Source organism: Labeo rohita, chromosome 8 (genome assembly GCF_022985175.1).
Source record: "Labeo rohita strain BAU-BD-2019 chromosome 8, IGBB_LRoh.1.0, whole genome shotgun sequence".
Taxonomy (NCBI): domain Eukaryota; kingdom Metazoa; phylum Chordata; class Actinopteri; order Cypriniformes; family Cyprinidae; genus Labeo; species Labeo rohita.
Genome location: NC_066876.1, coordinates 4,640,701 through 4,658,400, shown reverse-complemented (window position 1 = coordinate 4,658,400; position 17,700 = coordinate 4,640,701). Strand labels below are relative to the sequence as shown.

At 39.2% G+C, this 17,700-nt stretch overlaps 1 protein-coding gene across 2 annotated transcripts in view; it reads right to left on the bottom strand.

The window, feature by feature from the left end:
- Window positions 1–12,500: 12,500 nt before the first annotated feature.
- Window positions 12,501–17,700, bottom strand: part of ntrk2a (neurotrophic tyrosine kinase, receptor, type 2a) — a 57,928-nt gene continuing 52,728 nt past the window's right edge. For both annotated transcript variants that reach the window (XM_051116919.1, XM_051116920.1), the window contains 2 exons: window positions 16,246–16,404; window positions 12,501–12,771 (listed from right to left, as the gene is read on the bottom strand). In XM_051116919.1, the coding sequence (XP_050972876.1) occupies window positions 12,586–12,771; window positions 16,246–16,404 (345 nt within the window). In that variant the 3' untranslated portion in view covers window positions 12,501–12,585. The remainder of the gene's footprint in view (window positions 12,772–16,245; window positions 16,405–17,700) is intronic.

The following is a 17,700-nucleotide window of genomic DNA, read 5'->3' as shown; positions in this document are numbered from 1 at the left end:
TAAGCTATGCTAAAAGTGCTACCGCCAGACCTGGAGATTGGCTGGATGGGTTCGAAACTCTAGGGGCGTTGGAAAATTAGCCTATTTTCAAAAATAGTAGCGTGTTCCTTTAAAAGTGCTTTCTTGGTTTCTAGAGTCAGGATTCTGTGAATAATAAGAATTGTTACAATAAACTATGAATAAAACATGATGCTAAATTATCACACATGGACCGGCTTATCAAACTCTTGAGGATTAATAGAAATAGGAAGGCAAATGTGTTGAAACTAAACTGCAGGACAGTGGCCATTAAAGAGCAGGATTGGAGAACCCTGAAATAACAATTTATTGCCATGCTTGATTTGGTTTATACTTTTTTTGTTAATTGAACCCTCTTGTTTGGTATAGAGACAATTCAGTAGTTTTTTTTTTTTTTAAAGGATACATTTCTGGGCCCCGTAAGGTTGTGGATTTAAATCCCAGATGCTCATAATTCACTGCTGAATCTGGTAGATTACTTTACTATACAGTAGCTGCATAAAGTAATTGGACACTTAAAGGGGTACTATTATGCTTTTTCACCTTTTGAGTTTTAGTCAGTGTGTGGTGTGTATCTTTGGGCATAAAAAATATTTGCAAAGTTACAAATCTCAAAGTCCACTCCAAAGGGAGATATTTCGTTTTTTTAAAAAATCCCTTTTCAAGAACTACAACGAACGGCTCCTTTGGACTACAGCATTTGTTTTCTGCATGCAATGATGTCACAACACGGCCCATTAGAATATCATTAATATAAATCCCGCCTACGGAAATTCAAATTGTTGGGGGGTGGGTAGGGACGAGGTGAGGAATTAGCCTGACTTTAGCAATGCAAAGGAGCCACAGCACGGCGGGTATAAACACAAGCATTGACTAGAGTGGCCGCTTCAGATCAGTAACGCGCCACAGATGTGTGCAGTACAGGGGGTCGAAACAAATGCTGAAGCCGCAGTTTACTCCGGCTGCTGTGTCGTGTGCAGTGTGTGGTAAGAGATTTATTCATTATACAGTGTAGATAGTTTCACTTATATCACGAGTGCTTTTTAAAATGCATAAACTTGCACTAGAATAGGCTAGGCTAATCAGTGATGATGTTCTTTGAGTTCTTCTGCTTTTAGCCTTATGCTGGAGCTGGTTTCAGGCAATGAAACTAAGTATGTAAATAATTAAATAAATTAGCACAATCTCGCAGGCTGACGATAGAAGCCAACACTACTGTAGCGTGTTATTTACTCGTATTAGAGATATATTGTAATTTATCCTGACACTCCCAAGCTTTAGAATGGCATAGACGGGTGTTTCTCTTCATCAGTCCAAAACAAGTCCAATAATATGCATCCATTCTTAATAAAAAGTGCCTCACATGGCTCTGGGGGGTCAATAAAGGCCTGCTGTAGCGAATCAATATGTTTTTGTAAGAAAAATATCCATATTTAAAATGTAAGAATCACTTTAATCTAGCTTGCGCTAACAGTACTGAAACACTGTCTAAGCTGTTTGCCAATCGCAACACAGTGGGACAGCTAACCAATCACAACACACTTAGTTTTTGGAAGGCGGGCCTTCATTAAATCAGGAACTAATCGAGCCATTTGTGCCAGGCTGGGAGAAATGTATTGTAATAATGTAAATTATGGTAAAAATAATGAATTTTTCGAACCACCAAGCATGGAAGCATGTTCTAGTACACCCCCAAAAACAAAATCAAGATTTTGTAAAAGAGCATAATAGGACCCCTTTAAGCGATGCTTAAAATGCTTATCTCTTAAAAAATAAAAATATAAAAAATATTAAACCAAGTGGCATATGCAAATGACTAAAATCTATTCTGAGCCACTGCAGATGTTTATAATGGGATATGTAGTATTCACAGCTTTATAAAGACATACATACATAGATAGATAGAGAAGCCCTAACAAATAAATCCTGCCTCACCCACACACACACACATACTCACATAAATGCAGATGTCCTCTATGGATGAGTGAATTATTTAGTTGTATATGAAAGAACGTTATTGACTGATTATCTGTGTTCTGAATTATTAATTTGTGAAGATGCCGGTCGGGGGTGGTGTGTGTGTGAGAGAGAGAGGGAGGGAGAGTATCCTGTAAAAATGAGGAATGCGGTGAGAAATATATGGAGGTAAAGATGAGAAGATGGGTAGAGGTCAAGCACAGGAAGTGAAACCTGGTACTCGACCAAGACCTACAGAAAAACGGTGACATTGCATCCTTTACATTCAGACCAATATTGAACATGGACATTGGATACATAAGGGGATGTGCAGGCTGTTCTCAAGCTATAAGATCCCATCATGTGCAGTTGGTTTTCTTCAGGAAAAAAATACCATGTAGGCAGAAATGTGCTCTTTTTAATTTTAATACCAAGATTTACAAAGAATACAAAGTCAAAATAAAATACAGAAAAAGCTGGATGGTGGTTTCCTGGATGTTTCTAAACAGGTTCTACAGGATTTGAGGTGTCATTCGAGGTTCATTTGAGCCATAGTCTTAGCAAACACTGCTAATTAGCTATTGATAGGTAATTCATGGAGTTCAAGGAATGCTGGTGATGAAATTGCACAGCAGTGGCACACATGAAGCCATGCCACATCTTGACCCTGACTGTGAACTCATAGAGAACTCCAGTTTGTGTAATTAAAGGAGAAGTCCACTTCCAGAACAACAATTTACAAATAATTGACTCACCCCCTTGTCATCCAAGATGTTAATGTCTTTCTGTCCTTAGTCGTAAAGAAATTCGGGTTTTTAAGGAAAGCATTTCAGGATTTTTCTCCATATAATGGACTTCAATGATGCCCCCAATTTGAACTTCCAAAATTCAGTTTAAATGCAGCTTCAAAGGGCTCTAAATGATCCCACCCGAGGAAGAAGGGTCTTATCTAGCGAAAAGATCTGTCTTTTTTTTTTTTATTTAAATTTGTATACTTAAGTACAAAAGCTTGTGTAGCACTAGCTCTGGGATGTGCGTCCACAACGCTATGTACTACAGAATCACATCGAAATGTCACACATGACTCACCACTTGCTTTGCTGATTCTTTCCGACAGTAGAATAGATATGGTCCATTCTTGACAGCATGAGATTCCTGCTCCATTGGCAATGGTTGGCATTTTCCACGCGTGCACCACCATGTCTTGTTTCAATGTGGTCTGCCCAAGGCTTGAGAGACTTGTGTCGCCGCAGCACTCTCCTTTTTCTGTCTAAGTTCATCGTCTGTGTACTCTGGCTCAAAAGGTAGGGTATGGCGGAAAACTCCATCTCATTTTCTCCTACAACTTTAGAATCGTCTGACGTTGTACCTTTTTGGTTGTAAACAGCGTTTGACTTACTTGCACTTCATTAGTCTTTGCGTGTTCGCTTTGTAAACACTGAAGTCCATTATATGGAGAAAAATCCTGAAATGGTTTCCTTAAAAGCCTTAATTGCTTTACAACTAAAGACATGAAGAAATGAACATCTTGGATGACAAGGGGGTGAGTAAATTATCTGTAAGTTGTTGTTCTGGAAGTAGAGTTCTCCTTTAAGTCAACAGGAATTGCCAAATAACTCTACGTCAGTCAGTCCTACTTCTGGATAACTAGTTCAGCTTCAGTCCTAACTTGCAAACAATATGTTCTGGTAGGTTGGAGCTGAACTCTGCAGGGCGCTGGTTGACCATTGGCACAGGGTAGTGCAGGACTGGGCAACTTTGGTTCTGGAGAGCGACTGTCCTGCAGAGTTTTGCTCCAACCCTAATCAATTCAAGTACCTCTATCTTTTGCAGCTTCTTACTTCTTCAAGGGTGTCCAATCCTATTCTTATAGGGACACTTTCCAGTCGAGTATAGATCCAACCCTACTCAAACACTGAACCAACTCATGGTGTGTTGGGAGAGCTATAAGGTGGTACTCCAGGAGCAGGATGGGACACCCCTGGTCTACTCAAACGTTTTTGTGGTCTTGTTTCCATCCAGTATTAAGGTCATAATTGGTCACAAGCTGTCAGCCAGGATGCATTGCTGCTTCCACCTGGTATTCACATGCATCTCTAAAGCATCTGCGGTTGTACACTATAGTGTATTGTTCTGCAACTGATTCACGTGACACAGGCCATGGTTAACAAGGAGTGTCCAATCCTGCTCCTGGAGGGCCAACGTCCTTTATGCCTAGTATGCCTAGTAAGAGTTTGATTAGCTGGTTCAGGTGTGTCTAATTGGGGTTGGAGCTAAACTCTGCAGGACACCGGCCCTGCACGACCGAGTTTTAGTGAGTCTGAAGGCCTTGATTTGCTAGGTCAGGTGGGTTAATTAGGGTTGAAGCTAAACTCCGCAGAATAGTGGCCTTCCAGGAGCAGGTTAGGACACCCCTGTGGTTAACAACTGTATTTTGTTTTAAAGAAAACACAAAACCAAAACATACTGAGGCAGGATATATTCAGTCCCCCATACATTTCACCAGAATGCAGGGCTCAGGAAAACTCCAAACATGGGTCTTTTCAACATAATGGATTGTCCAATAACCAATAAATTCTGACATGGTATCATAATATATATGTAGTTCTTCAGCTTAATTTGGGGTAAACATTTGGGCCTCTTAGTAGAAAACCAATTGTCTATAAAACTTGTTGGTTCCCACTGGATATTTTGTAGTATTCAAACACACATATAAAATGATATAAACAAACTTCCGTTGACACTCATGTACATCTAATCCCTGATAGCATATGTACATCTCAGAGACTTCTATTTGACGTCTGCATTTACATCTGCAAGACATCTGCAAGATGTAGTCTGCTCATCTGCAATATGTCTATTGGATATTTTCTATCAGATGTCAAATAGACGTCTATTAGATGTCTTTAAGATGTTTATGATTGAGAATGTATGTAAAACTGACATCTTACAGATGTCTGCCAGACGTTTGTACACAGCAGATCTTTAACAGACATCTTGCAGACGTACGTGTGCTATCTGGGATGGTTATCTTACATTAAATAATTAAATCTTACATTAAATGAGCTATTGCGCTGATTCACACCTGACTGGCTGATCATTGTACTGAATGTGGTCTATAATACCTTTAAAGAGTTTCCCCATTAGCATCCCTATTCAACTCAGTGGCAGTTCCTCAGCGTTTAGCACAACGTGTTCTCAATATGTACTTCATACTGAATTACACAATACTTTGTTTTGGATGATGCCTGAATTTACTGGCACAACATTCATCAGCATTAGCAGTTTGTCCTCATAGTTCTGATCATCTGAGCAGTTCATGTTGATTAACACTGGAGCAAAGCCTGCACTAACAAGTACTATGATACTACCATGGTTTTTGGACATGGTTTTATGTTATTCTTTGAAGCTCTTTGTACTGTAACCACATTATGAAATTCTGTCATCATTTTGCATAGGATCTAGTATGAAAACAAACTTAAACCTAAAATAAAACTAATACCAAGCAAATGCTTTATAGGCTTTGCTATGGTACCACATCACAGATTTTCTACTGTGGTAATACTCATTGACCCAGAGTACCCAAAGCCTGCTGTCAGCAACTGTTTTCTCTCTACATGTTGACACTAAGCAGCCACTAATGTGGTCAATTTGATGAATAGACAGCACATGCTAATATCCCAAATGATCTTCCCCGCTCTCCCAGAAAAAAAGCTCTGACATCAGGATGAATCTGTGTTTACTGTTTAAACAGACCACAAAACCTCACAGTTGTCCACAATGTATTGGAGTGGCATTTAAAAGTTAATATCTCTGAGGAGGAAGCAAGGTGGAAAAATCCATTAGGAATGAAGAGGAAGAGCCTGTCAAAAAAAAGTGGCCCTCTCTTTAAATTTTGATGAAACCATCCTTTTTTTCTCAGCCTTACAAAACAATTATCCTTTGTTAAAAGTTATAACTGGGTACTATTCCGTGTTACTGTATATAATGATATATGACATATTATGCATAACATATATGATATGTATATGATATATATATATGATTTTTTACTGTAACACTTTATTTTAAGGTCTAATTCTCGCTATTAACAGACCATTAACTGCAACTTTTGTCTCAATAAACTCCTAATTAATAGTTAAATGTTAGGTATTAGGTAGGGTTGGGGATGTAGATGTATGTTCATGCAGAATATATGCTTTATGTGCTTTATGCTTTACTATATGTGCTTTATAAATATTAGCTAAATATGTTAATAAACACCCAATATGTTAATAATAGGCATGCTAATGGGCAACTAGTTAATAGTGAGAATTCGTCCCACTTTATTTTACGGTTTCTTAACTAGTTGCTTATTAGCATGCACATTAATGAGCCATTTATTAGTACTAATTAAGCACATATTAATGCTTTATTCTACAGGACCTTATTCTACATCCCTAATCCTACCCAATACCTGAAATTAACAACTACCTTACCAACTATTAATAAGCAGCAAATTAGGAATTTATTGAGGGAAAAGTCGTGGTTAATAGTGAATAAGTGTACCCTATTCTAAAGTGTTACCTTGGTCGCTATACTACTATAAGTGTTACAATTTTTACATTTTTCTTGACAAAGAAGTATTATATATAGTATTTTTGGTCCCACTTTATATAGGGTGGCTATTTTATACTTTTATATGTGTTCACATTGTATTGCAAAACACTTCTGCTGCTATTAAGGTGGGATATGGGTAATGTTAGGGACAGGTTTGGTGGTATGGGTAGGTTTAAAGGTGAGTTAAGATGTAAGGGATGGGTCAACAGTGTAATTATAAATGTAATTGCAGAAACTGCAGATGCAATTGCATGCAGGTATTTTTAAAATATTGCAATCTAAAAACATGTATGTACACAATAAGTTATTGTGTGTTATAAATTTAAATGTAATTACATAGAAGTTAAGGCCACCTAATATAAAGTGGGTTTGTATTTTTTAATATTTCAAATATTATCTCAACTTTAGTTTTTATATTTTCATCATTTACTTTTTGAATACTTTTGTTACATGCTTATAGTGCTTTTATAAATGTTTGGGTTTTTTAATATTTAAATTCAGCTTTAATTTATTTTAATTTCAGTTTTAGTAATTTTAGTACCTCAACTTGTTTCATTTAGTTGCAAAGGCAACATTCTAATATATATATACAGTGGGTACGGAAAGTATTCAGACCCCCTTAAATTTTTCACTCTTTGTTATATTGCAGCCATTTGCTAAAATCATTTAAGTTCTTTTTTTTTTTCATTAATGTACACACAGCACCCCATATTGACAGAAAAACACAGAATTGTTGACATTTTTGCAGATTTATTAAAAAAGAAAAACTGAAATATCACATGGTCCTAAGTATTCAGACCCTTTGCTCAGTATTTAGTAGAAGCACCCTTTTGATCTAATACAGCCATGAGTCTTTTTGGGAAAGATGCAACAAGTTTTTCACACCTGGATTTGGGGATCCTCTGCCATTCCTCCTTGCAGATCCTCTCCAGTTCTGTCAGGTTGGATGGTAAATGTTGGTGGACAGCCATTTTTAGGTCTCTCCAGAGATGCTCAATTGGGTTTAAGTCAGGGCTCTGGCTGGGCCATTCAAGAACAGTCACGGAGTTGTTGTGAAGCCACTCCTTCGTTATTTTAGCTGTGAGCTTAGGGTCATTGTCTTGTTGGAAGGTAAACCTTCGGCCCAGTCTGAGGTCCTGGGCACTCTGGAGAAGGTTTTCGTCCAGGTTATCCCTGTACTTGGCCGCATTCATCTTTCCCTCGATTGGAACCAGTCGTCCTGTCCCTGCAGCTGAAAAACACCCCCACAGCATGATGCTGCCACCACCATGCTTCACTGCTGGGACTGTATTGGACAGGTGATGAGCAGTGCCTGGTTTTCTCCACACATTCCGCTTAGAATTAAGGCCAAAAAGTTCTATCTTGGTCTCATCAGACCAGAGAATCTTATTTCTCACCATCTTGGAGTCCTTCAGGTGTTTTTTAGCAAACTCCATGCGGGCTTTCATGTGTCTTGCACTGAGGAGAGGCTTCCGTCGGGCCACTCTGCCATAAAGCCCCGACTGGTGGAGGGCTGCAGTGATGGTTGACTTTCTACAACTTTCTCCCATCTCCCGACTGCATCTCTGGAGCTCAGCCACAGTGATCTTTGGGTTCTTCTTTACCTCTCTCACCAAGACTCTCATTTGCTCTGACATGCACTGTGAGCTGTAAGGTCTTATATAGACAGGTGTGTGGCTTTCCTAATCAAGTCCAATCAGTATAATCAAACATAGCTGGACTCAAATGAAGGTGTAGAACCATCTCAAGGATGATCAGAAGAAATGGACAGCGCCTGAGTTAAATATATGAGTGTCGCAGCAAAGGGTCTGAACACTTAGGACCACGTGATATTTCAGTTTTTCTTTTTTAATAAATCTGCAAAAATGTCAACAATTCTGTGTTTTTCTGTCAATATGGGGTGCTGTGTGTACATTAATGAGAAAAAAAAAAGAGAACTTAAATGATTTTAGCAAATGGCTGCAATATAACAAAGAGTGAAAAATTTAAGGGGGTCTGAATACTTTCCGTACCCACTGTATATATATAATTTCTAAATTTTAATAACAACTCTGGGTGGGATTTTTGAGTCTTGGTAAATGGATAGTTAATCCAAAACAGAAAAAAGAATATTTGAAAATATTTAAAGAATATTTTATCTGCTTTTGTCCATACAGTGAGGTCCGAAACGACATTGGATCTCACTGACTTTCAAGGACAGTCAGTCAGGTTTGGAACGACATAAGGGAGGTAAATCATGGCTGAATTTTCTTTTTGGGCTAAACTAACCCATTAAATGGGTTTACTCACTACTGTGGTCTCTAGATATGGCTTGGATCCCTCCGTCATAGTACATTTATTCAATTCTAATTATTGTATGTCAGTGTATTATGGGACAAAATATTAGTCTGATCACTTAACAGCACATCTCTCCTCAAAAACCACATTATTTGAGATCTCATTCCTGTTTGTAACACACATATTGCTTGGTGATTGGCATGCTATAATTCAATACTCTAACAACCCCACAAACTCACATATATAAAACAGCAAGAACTGGTTTCAGGCGATGACATCAGAAGATCGTTGTTTGTTTAGAGCTGCGGTTGTTTGCTCACTCACACACACTCGGTCCTTCGAGAATTCTGCTGCGCGCTTTGAAAAATCCAAGTGATTGCATTGAGCGCCATGGATGTGTTTTTAAAAGCATTTAGCCCTCTGGCAATTAGTTAGGTCTTAATGTACAATGTCAAAACAAGCCATCGATCCGCCGATTGATCAGCCCTCCCGTTCTTTTCCCCCCTCTGCCTACGTCAGTGAAATGGGAATTGGAACGAGTTCTTGTTTTATTCTCTTAAAGCTTTGCATCAACTATAGCAACACTAATGCTGCATAAACTTTATAGATTGTGCCGTTTCATCATAAATTGTTTTTAACTTGCTCTGGTCTCCATCACGTTACTGTATGAAGTAAATTTTCAGGCTGGCAGCCAATAAGACATAAAAAACATGGCTGTCAATAAAGCATTTTAGTGCCTGTAGGTCAATACGTTCGGCCTGTGTTGTCAAAGCACTCTGTATGAACCTCTATTGACCAACCTATAAACATGAACCTATACGCGTAACTCACTGTCACAATAACACACTCAACACACACACTCATTATGAGGTAAGACATTACACTTTTATTAAATACAATGGCGGACAACTTGACTGGTCCATATATCTCATACAGACGAAGACATTTGATTGTACTTTTGTAGCTGAGCGTATAACGGTATAATTCCATAAATGAAATTATCACACTGCTTGATAGTCTGCAGAAATCTTCTTTCCAGGTTTCAGTAGACCTGTGTTAAAAAGTATTAAGAAAAGGGAGGAAAAATTTTTGGACTTAAAGTCAACATGAAAAAGACTTCGAAAGCTATTTTACTTCTGTAAATTGGTATGTTAACAAAAAAGGCAAGTTGTTTCTGAGTTACACAATGATTTTTGTATGTGTCATAATGTGCACAAAAAAAACAGGAACGTTAAGAGGGTCAGTTTTGCTTTCATGTTGACTTTAATGCTTGTTTAAGGTAGTTTAGCTTATAGACATTCTGAAACATCAGAAGTTGTTCTGTACATGTAGAAGATGTTTGATATGCAGTCACAGTTTATTGTTCTGTCGGAGGACGCTTGGAGATTTTTGTGTAAGGCAAGACTAATCTTAACCACTGAAACTCATTCATATATGTATCTTCAAACAACATTTTTCCTCTGTTTCATGATGAAAACGTTGACAAACAAAGGAATTGCATTGTGGCATTATTTTCATGACAATTAAGCACATTTCACCCCATTGTCACATATATCCCATAATAAAATAAATCATAGCCATCACTGTAATGAGGAAAAAAGTACTTTCAAATGGTACAATACTGATACTTCATGATAATTTGTCCTGAAATTACGCAATTTTAAATGAAAAACATCGTTCTACAGCAAAAATGACTGTATTACATTAATGAGAATTACCACTGAGAATAACAGAAAAAGTGGAGAAAATGTTCTTAATGATCATATAAAAAAAAAACTTGAATGTGAATGTAACCTGGACATTTAACCTAGTTTTCTCATTGTTCATCCAAAATATGTAATCTTTCTGTCTTTTTTTTCCATGAAAACACCTCTATATTCACTCCCAACCAAATAAGAAAAAAAATAATAATATTAGGAATAATTTTTACATAAACTCATTTACAGGCAAAAGTCAAAACAAAAGTGCTTCACATTAAGTACAAAATAAATAAAATACAAAATCAAAAGTTACACATCTTCAAGATTCCAAAAAAAAAAAAAGAAAGAAAGAATTTAATTAATTAACTATTTTTGGGATTTCACGCTCAAAAACCGTATTGATTGGAAGATTTTTGTTGACAAAGTCCAGTGTGCAAAATCTCCCATGGGAGAGGGGATTGACAGTGCAATAATGAACGCAAACAAAAAGGATGCTGGGATAGGATCTCTATAGTGCTAAATAGATATAATCGTTTATGTACGATAAAAGGAAGAAGAAATGTGAGTTTTAGTGAGGTGACTCATGTTTAACTCTGTTTAACATTATTTCATTCCCCTCGTCTCATTCTCTCCATCCTGTCCCCTCCCGTCTCTCGTCTTTTCCCCACTGATAGCGTATATGAGTCTAAAGGGAGTTGCTGCTAATAGGAGACATTTGTCCTGTAATGAAATATATATTACACTGTAGCAGTTGTACAACCCGAAGCTTGAGTACTACATTAGTCCGTCCACTCAGTAGTAAAACATGGCGAATGAGAAAGAGAGAAAGAAAGGTCGTAATTTAGCCCGCATCATCATAATCGGCCACTCTGCGTAATTAAGCTCCTGTAAGAAATGCAAGCTGACGGCACTGAGGCATTGCCTCGTCTCGAATGACTCCATCTAGCCCTCCATAGCACATATCAAGTACAAACCTGAAGATATGGCGTTGTTTTTGTGGTGGGCATAGGAGCACAGACACGCTGGTTGTGACATCACAAAATGGTGAAGGCTTAGCTTATGAATATTAATAAAGTTATGCACAAATAATTTAACACGATCTTAACTCTCACGATAAATATGAAGCATTGGTCTGGAAATCAGGTCTGTAGTAGAGTCAAAAGTGACATTATGTATAGAAATGACTCATAACTCATTCCATCACCAAAATGAAAACCCTTGCCTGACAATTGGAGACGCGTCCGCTGCACTAGACATAACCCTGCTGCAAGCTATTTCATGGACAAAATTGCTGGAAATGGAGGGACAAAATTGGCCATGGCAAAGTGGTGGGGCGTATCCCACTATAAATTACACCTATGTCCTAGACACATTTTAGTGGGTTACTTCTCCATTTCAGATGAGCTCGGCAGCAACAACATCCTGTCAGCGTCCGGAAGCTTAGAGTTGCTCAACTGTGAAACTACATTGGTAACGTCCAGGTCTATAAACACACATGTATACGTATAGATATAGTCGCAGTTTGTCACTGATGATCACCATGCTAATTTCACTTTCTGTGCTTTGTATCAGATTCAAGATGAAACAGGTGGGAGCCGACAGGACCAAATCCATCTGATGGGCAAGAAAGTTGTTTATTTCTCCCTTCGTTTGTGTTCGGTCATTGTTTATGGAGCTGCTGTTTCCTTTTTGTTCTTCAGAGGGGATGCCCTCCCTCAAGTCCTGAATGCTTTTTTCCCAAACTGGAATTTACAGGTGTGAACTTGCTCCAGAAGTTGAGGATGGTTGAAAATTTGGTTCTTGGTAACTAAACTATAGTCACTTCAATGCGGCTCTTTCCATTCAATCATCATTCATAGTCATTGTACATGGACAAGATCCCATTTCCATTAGATATTGAGAAGAAGGTGCAGTTGATGGGGAGCTGGACGAGGAAGGAGATGTTAAAGCTGTAGAAGAAAGAGATTTTGGGTGGGATAGAGGAGGGGACAGTTTCAAGTATCCACTTCCAGTCCCACATGTGGCACGTGCTCTCTTATCCCAGTATGTCCAGATACACCGGTGATGCCTTGGCCAGGTTGAGGAGCAGGTTATGGATCTCTTTAATGTTGAGTCGGGTGTGTGGTTCTCTCTGCCAGCATCCTAGCATCAAGTCATACACCTCCTTCGGACAGGTCCGGGGTCGCTGCAGTACCCGACCTTGGGTGATACACTCAATCACCTACAAAAAGGGCAAGAAGTGAAATGTTAAGCAAAATAAATGACCAGAAGTATATGAGGTAAACTATGGCTAGGTATGACAAACTCTAAATATACAACAGTTTAAAGTTTTATAGTGTAGCCTTGTGTCAGGGGTATCCAGATGTGTTCCTGCAGAGTTTAGCTCCAACCCTAATTAAACACACCCGAACCAGCTAATCAAGGTCTTCAGACTCACTAGGAACTTTCAGGTAAGTGAGCTGAAGCTGGTTGGAACTAAAATCTGTAGGACGTTGGCCCCTCAGGACTAGGATTGGACAACCCTGCCTTCTGTATTTGAATACATGGGTTATTTAAAGAGTAATCTGAGATTTGAAATGATGTAAGCTTCGGTAAGTGCGGTAGTTATGATGTTCTGGGTTGTTCCAAGGGCAAGGGTGTAGAGACCTAAACCAGGGATCTCCAACTCTGCTCCTGGAGAGCTATCGTCTTGCAAGCTTCAGTTCCAACCCTGCTCCAACACACCTGCCTGCAGTTATCAAGTAACCCTGAACACCTTGATTAGCTACTTCAGATGTTTTTGATTGGAATTTAGAACTGAAATCTGCAGGACGGTAGCTCTTCAGGAGAAGAGTTGGAGAGCCCTGTGCTATAGAGTTTAGCTCCAACTTGCTTCAATACATCTGCCTGGAAGTGTCTAGTAATCCTGATGACCTTGATTAGCTGGATCCGGTGTATTTAATTGGAGTTGGAGCTAAACACCAGGATAGTTTTTCTCAGGAGTATGATTGGACACCCCTATCATAGGGTATTCTGGGTGGTTTCTTGCATCTTCTAGTTCAGTGGTTCCCAACCACATTCCTGGAGGCCCCCCAACACTGCACATTTTGCATCTCTCCTTTGCCTGACACACCCATTTCAGGTTTTGGAGTCTCTACTAATGAGCTGATGATATGAATCAGGTGTGCTTGATTAAGGTGACATGGAAAACATGCATTGTTGGGGGGCCTCCAGGAACGTGGTTGGGAACCACTGTTCTAGCTGGTTGTTAAAGTGTTCTATGTGGTTGTCACATTCTCATAAAAAAGGTGGGACATCCCTGTCTTATGACCCTGGTGAAAAAAACAGCATATGCTGGTAGGTATCTTTTGATGCTGGGATGCTGGTTAGGTAGGTTTTGATGCTGGTTTAAGCTGGTCCTTTGCTGGTTTATGTTGGTCCTTGACCAGCAACATGACCAGCTAAGGACCAGCTTAAACCAGCATCAAAACAAAACCTACCTAACCAGCATCCCAGCATCAAAACCTACCTACCAGCATATGCTGTTTTTTTCAACAGGGGGAGTTTGAATACATGGGTTATTTGTAGAGAAATCTGAGATTTGAACGGATGTAAGCTTTGCTAAGTGGTTGCTTATGTGTTCTAAGTGGTTCATATGGTTCCTTTGGTTGGTTATGATGTTCTGGGTTGTTCCTAGGGCAAGGGTGCAGAGTCCTAAACAGTAGATGTCCAACGCTGCTCCTGGAAAGCTACCATCTTGTTCCAACACTGCTCCAACAAAACTGTCTGTAATTATCAAGTAACACTAAATACTGTGATTAGCTGCTACATTTGTGTTTGATTGGGGTTGGAACTGAAATGTGCAGGACGGTAGCTCTCCGGAAGCAGGGTTGTCAATCCTTGTCCTATAGAGTTCACCTCCAGCTTGCTCCAGTACATCTGCCTGGCGTTGTCTGGTAATTCTAATGACCTTCATTAGCTGGTTCAGGTGTGTTTAATTGAAGTTGGAGTTAAACTCTAGGCTCTAAAGGAGTATGACTGGACACTCCTGTCATATGGTTTTCTGAGTGGTTTCTTGCATCTTCTAGATGGTTGTTAAAGTGTTCTATGTGGTTGTCACATTCTCAGAAAAAAAGGTCACTGGGGAGGCATCTTCTCAAAAGGTACAGTTTTGTATCTTTTAGATACTAATATGTACATATTAGATTAGTCTTCAGACTCACTAGGAAGCAAGTTGAACCTACAATCTGCAAGACGGGCCAGAATTGATGTAAGCTTTGCTAAGTGGTTGCTTAGGTGTTCTAGATGGTTTCTATGGTTCTTTTGGTTGGTTATGATGTTCTGGCTGGTTCCAAGGGCAAGGGAATCCTAAAACAGGGATCTCCAACCCTGCTCCTGGAGAGCTACCATTCCGCAAACTTCAGTTCCAACTCTGCTCCAAAAGACCTGCCTATATTTAACAAGTAACCCTGAACACCTTGATTAGCTGATTAGCTAGTTCAGGTGTGTTTGATTGGGGATGGAAGTGAAATCTGCAGGACAGTAGCTCTCCGGGAGCAGGGTTGACAATCCTTGTCCTACAGCATTTACCTTCAGCTTGCTCCAGTACATCTTCCTGAACGTGTATAGTAATCCTGAAGATACTACTAGACACTTTTTTTTATTTATTTGGAGCTAAACTCCAGCAGGATAGTGGCCCTCCAGGAGTATGACTGGAAATCATAAGGTCTTCTGGGTGGTTTCTGGCATCTTCTAGTTGGTTGCTAATGTGTTCGGTGTGGTTGCTACATTCTCAGAAATAACAGGTACAAAAGCGGTCACTGGGGCGGGGCCTTTCAAATGTATAGTTTTGTAATTTTAAGGTACTAATATGCACACTGTAGGTACTAATATGTGCATTTAAAGTACCAATATGGACCCTTTAGGTACAAATATGTACCCTTTGAAAAGGTACCACCCCAGTGACAGCTTCTGTATCTTTATTTTTGAGAATGTAGGGTGTTCAGGATGGTCTTTGTGGCATAGCTTACTAACCCTGTTCCTGGGAGCTCATTTATAGGATAATATTGTCATTTATATGAGCTATGTGACTACTGAAGGCAGCTAGCAGGGGTGGCGTTTAAGCCAGTCTTTCTGATTCTGGACCTGGGCCTTGGTACTGTAAGTCAACAAACACTACAAAGACTACATGCCAGATATCAGAAAGGAGAGTAGCACTCTAACCGAAGGGTGGATGACTCTCTTTAGAAGGTCAGGTCTATCCCAAAAACTTCTGGGTGTTTCTGGGTGGTCTCTAGGGCAGAGGTAGACAACCTTTCTCCTGAAGGTCTACTTTTCTGCAGACTTCAGGTCCAACCTGCTCTAGACCTGCCTTTGATTTTCAAGTGATCCTGGAGACCTTGATTAGCTGGTTCAGGGGCCAGCTGCATAACCTGCTTAGACCACTCTTAGACCAGTTTTTGTCTTCAAGACTGGTTATAACTTTCATTAAATTTATAAAAAGGTAGATTGGTCTAATCTGAATCTAAAAAGTAAGACTGTAAAAAGTGATTATCCCTTGGCCAACTGCTAGCTGGTAGAATGATTTCTTAAGACACAGTCTTATCATAGTGACTATGTTTATGCGACTAGCCCCAGTTTGATTACCGTTGGAGCTGAACTCTGCAGCATTTTGTGGAGATGGCACTTGCGTGTAGATGTTATAATGCATCAGTACCTCATTATTTGACAGTTGGTACCAGGGCTGTTTCCCGTAGGTAAAGATCTCCCACAGCACCACTCCCAAACTCCAGACATCACTCTCTGTGGTGAACTTCCTGTACATGATACTTTCTGGTGGCATCCAGCGGATTGGGAGCATGGTATGACCTCCAACCTACACATGTAAAACAGTAAGTGCACACTGAGTCATCCAACATATTAAGTCATTATGCAGATGTAGCCGACATGAGTTTGAAACTGTCAAATCAATAAATGTGATAATGGCCAAACAATGTAATTAATTACAAAAAGAAATGGATATTGTATATGTTAAACTGGGGTTTGACATTAAGATGTTCAGGTGTTATCAAATTGCCAAAACAAAAGATATCATAAAATCAACCTACTCCCATATAACTCTCTGTATCTGACAAGTGCTAATGGATAAGATCCATACAGACTTTTAGAGCGAGAGTAGACAGTCAACAGTCGACAGTTTGTTTCAATTGGAGCATTGTTCAGTCCAAAAAGCTCTCAGGCAAATGCTGACAGTATTTCCAGTTCAGGACCTCAGATGGTGCCGTAAGTTGCGCCTCTCAGGATTTGGATGCTGTAAGCTTGGGGAGTTGGTCTGGCCTGGAGCTCAACCCCAAAACCAATCATTTCATTTATTAGCTTTCTCCATAATGCGCTGCCTCTGAAATATTAATTATAAGATTGTGGTCCAGTATGTGGATTAGTCTCAGATTAATTGGTTTAACATACTGGACTCATCAAATATTAAGGTCAAAAGCTTTTAGGCTTTTCAAGTCCCACAGTGGAGCTACAGACTGGAAGGGTCACTTAAAAAGTGGTCTACTACCAAGCGCTATTAGAAACCTTTTTCCCTTGCAATCGAACACACACACTTACATGCTCATCCACACATCAACATCCTGCTAAAATGCTTAGACCAGTTTGCACCAGTTTAAATTTCTCTTAACTGGTTTTAGGTGGACAGTTACTGGCAAAGCCAGATATTGTTGCAGGCCAGTTCAAGGCTGTAGGATGGTTTTAAAAGCCTTGTAAAGAGTATGTAGATTTTCATGATGTAACATTTTGCTCCACAAAATCAACAAGAAAAGCTGTTTACAAGGTCATCAGTTTAATTACTTTAATAATTGGAAAAATTTGGATATTGGACATCAAGAACTGAGTGGTTCATAAAATCTCTGTGTTTCTATGAAGTTTGGAGCAACTTAACATTTGGATGAAATCTGATGATTATTTAGGGACCAATTCTTACTATTACTAGTTGCTTATTAGCATGCATATTACTAGCATATATGCTGTTTATTAGTACTTATAAAGCACATATTAATGCTTTATTCTGCATGACCATATTTTAGACCTATACTACCAGGAACAGGGTTAGAATTAACAACTACTTTAATAACTATTGACAAGCAGCAAATTGGAAGTTCATTTAAGT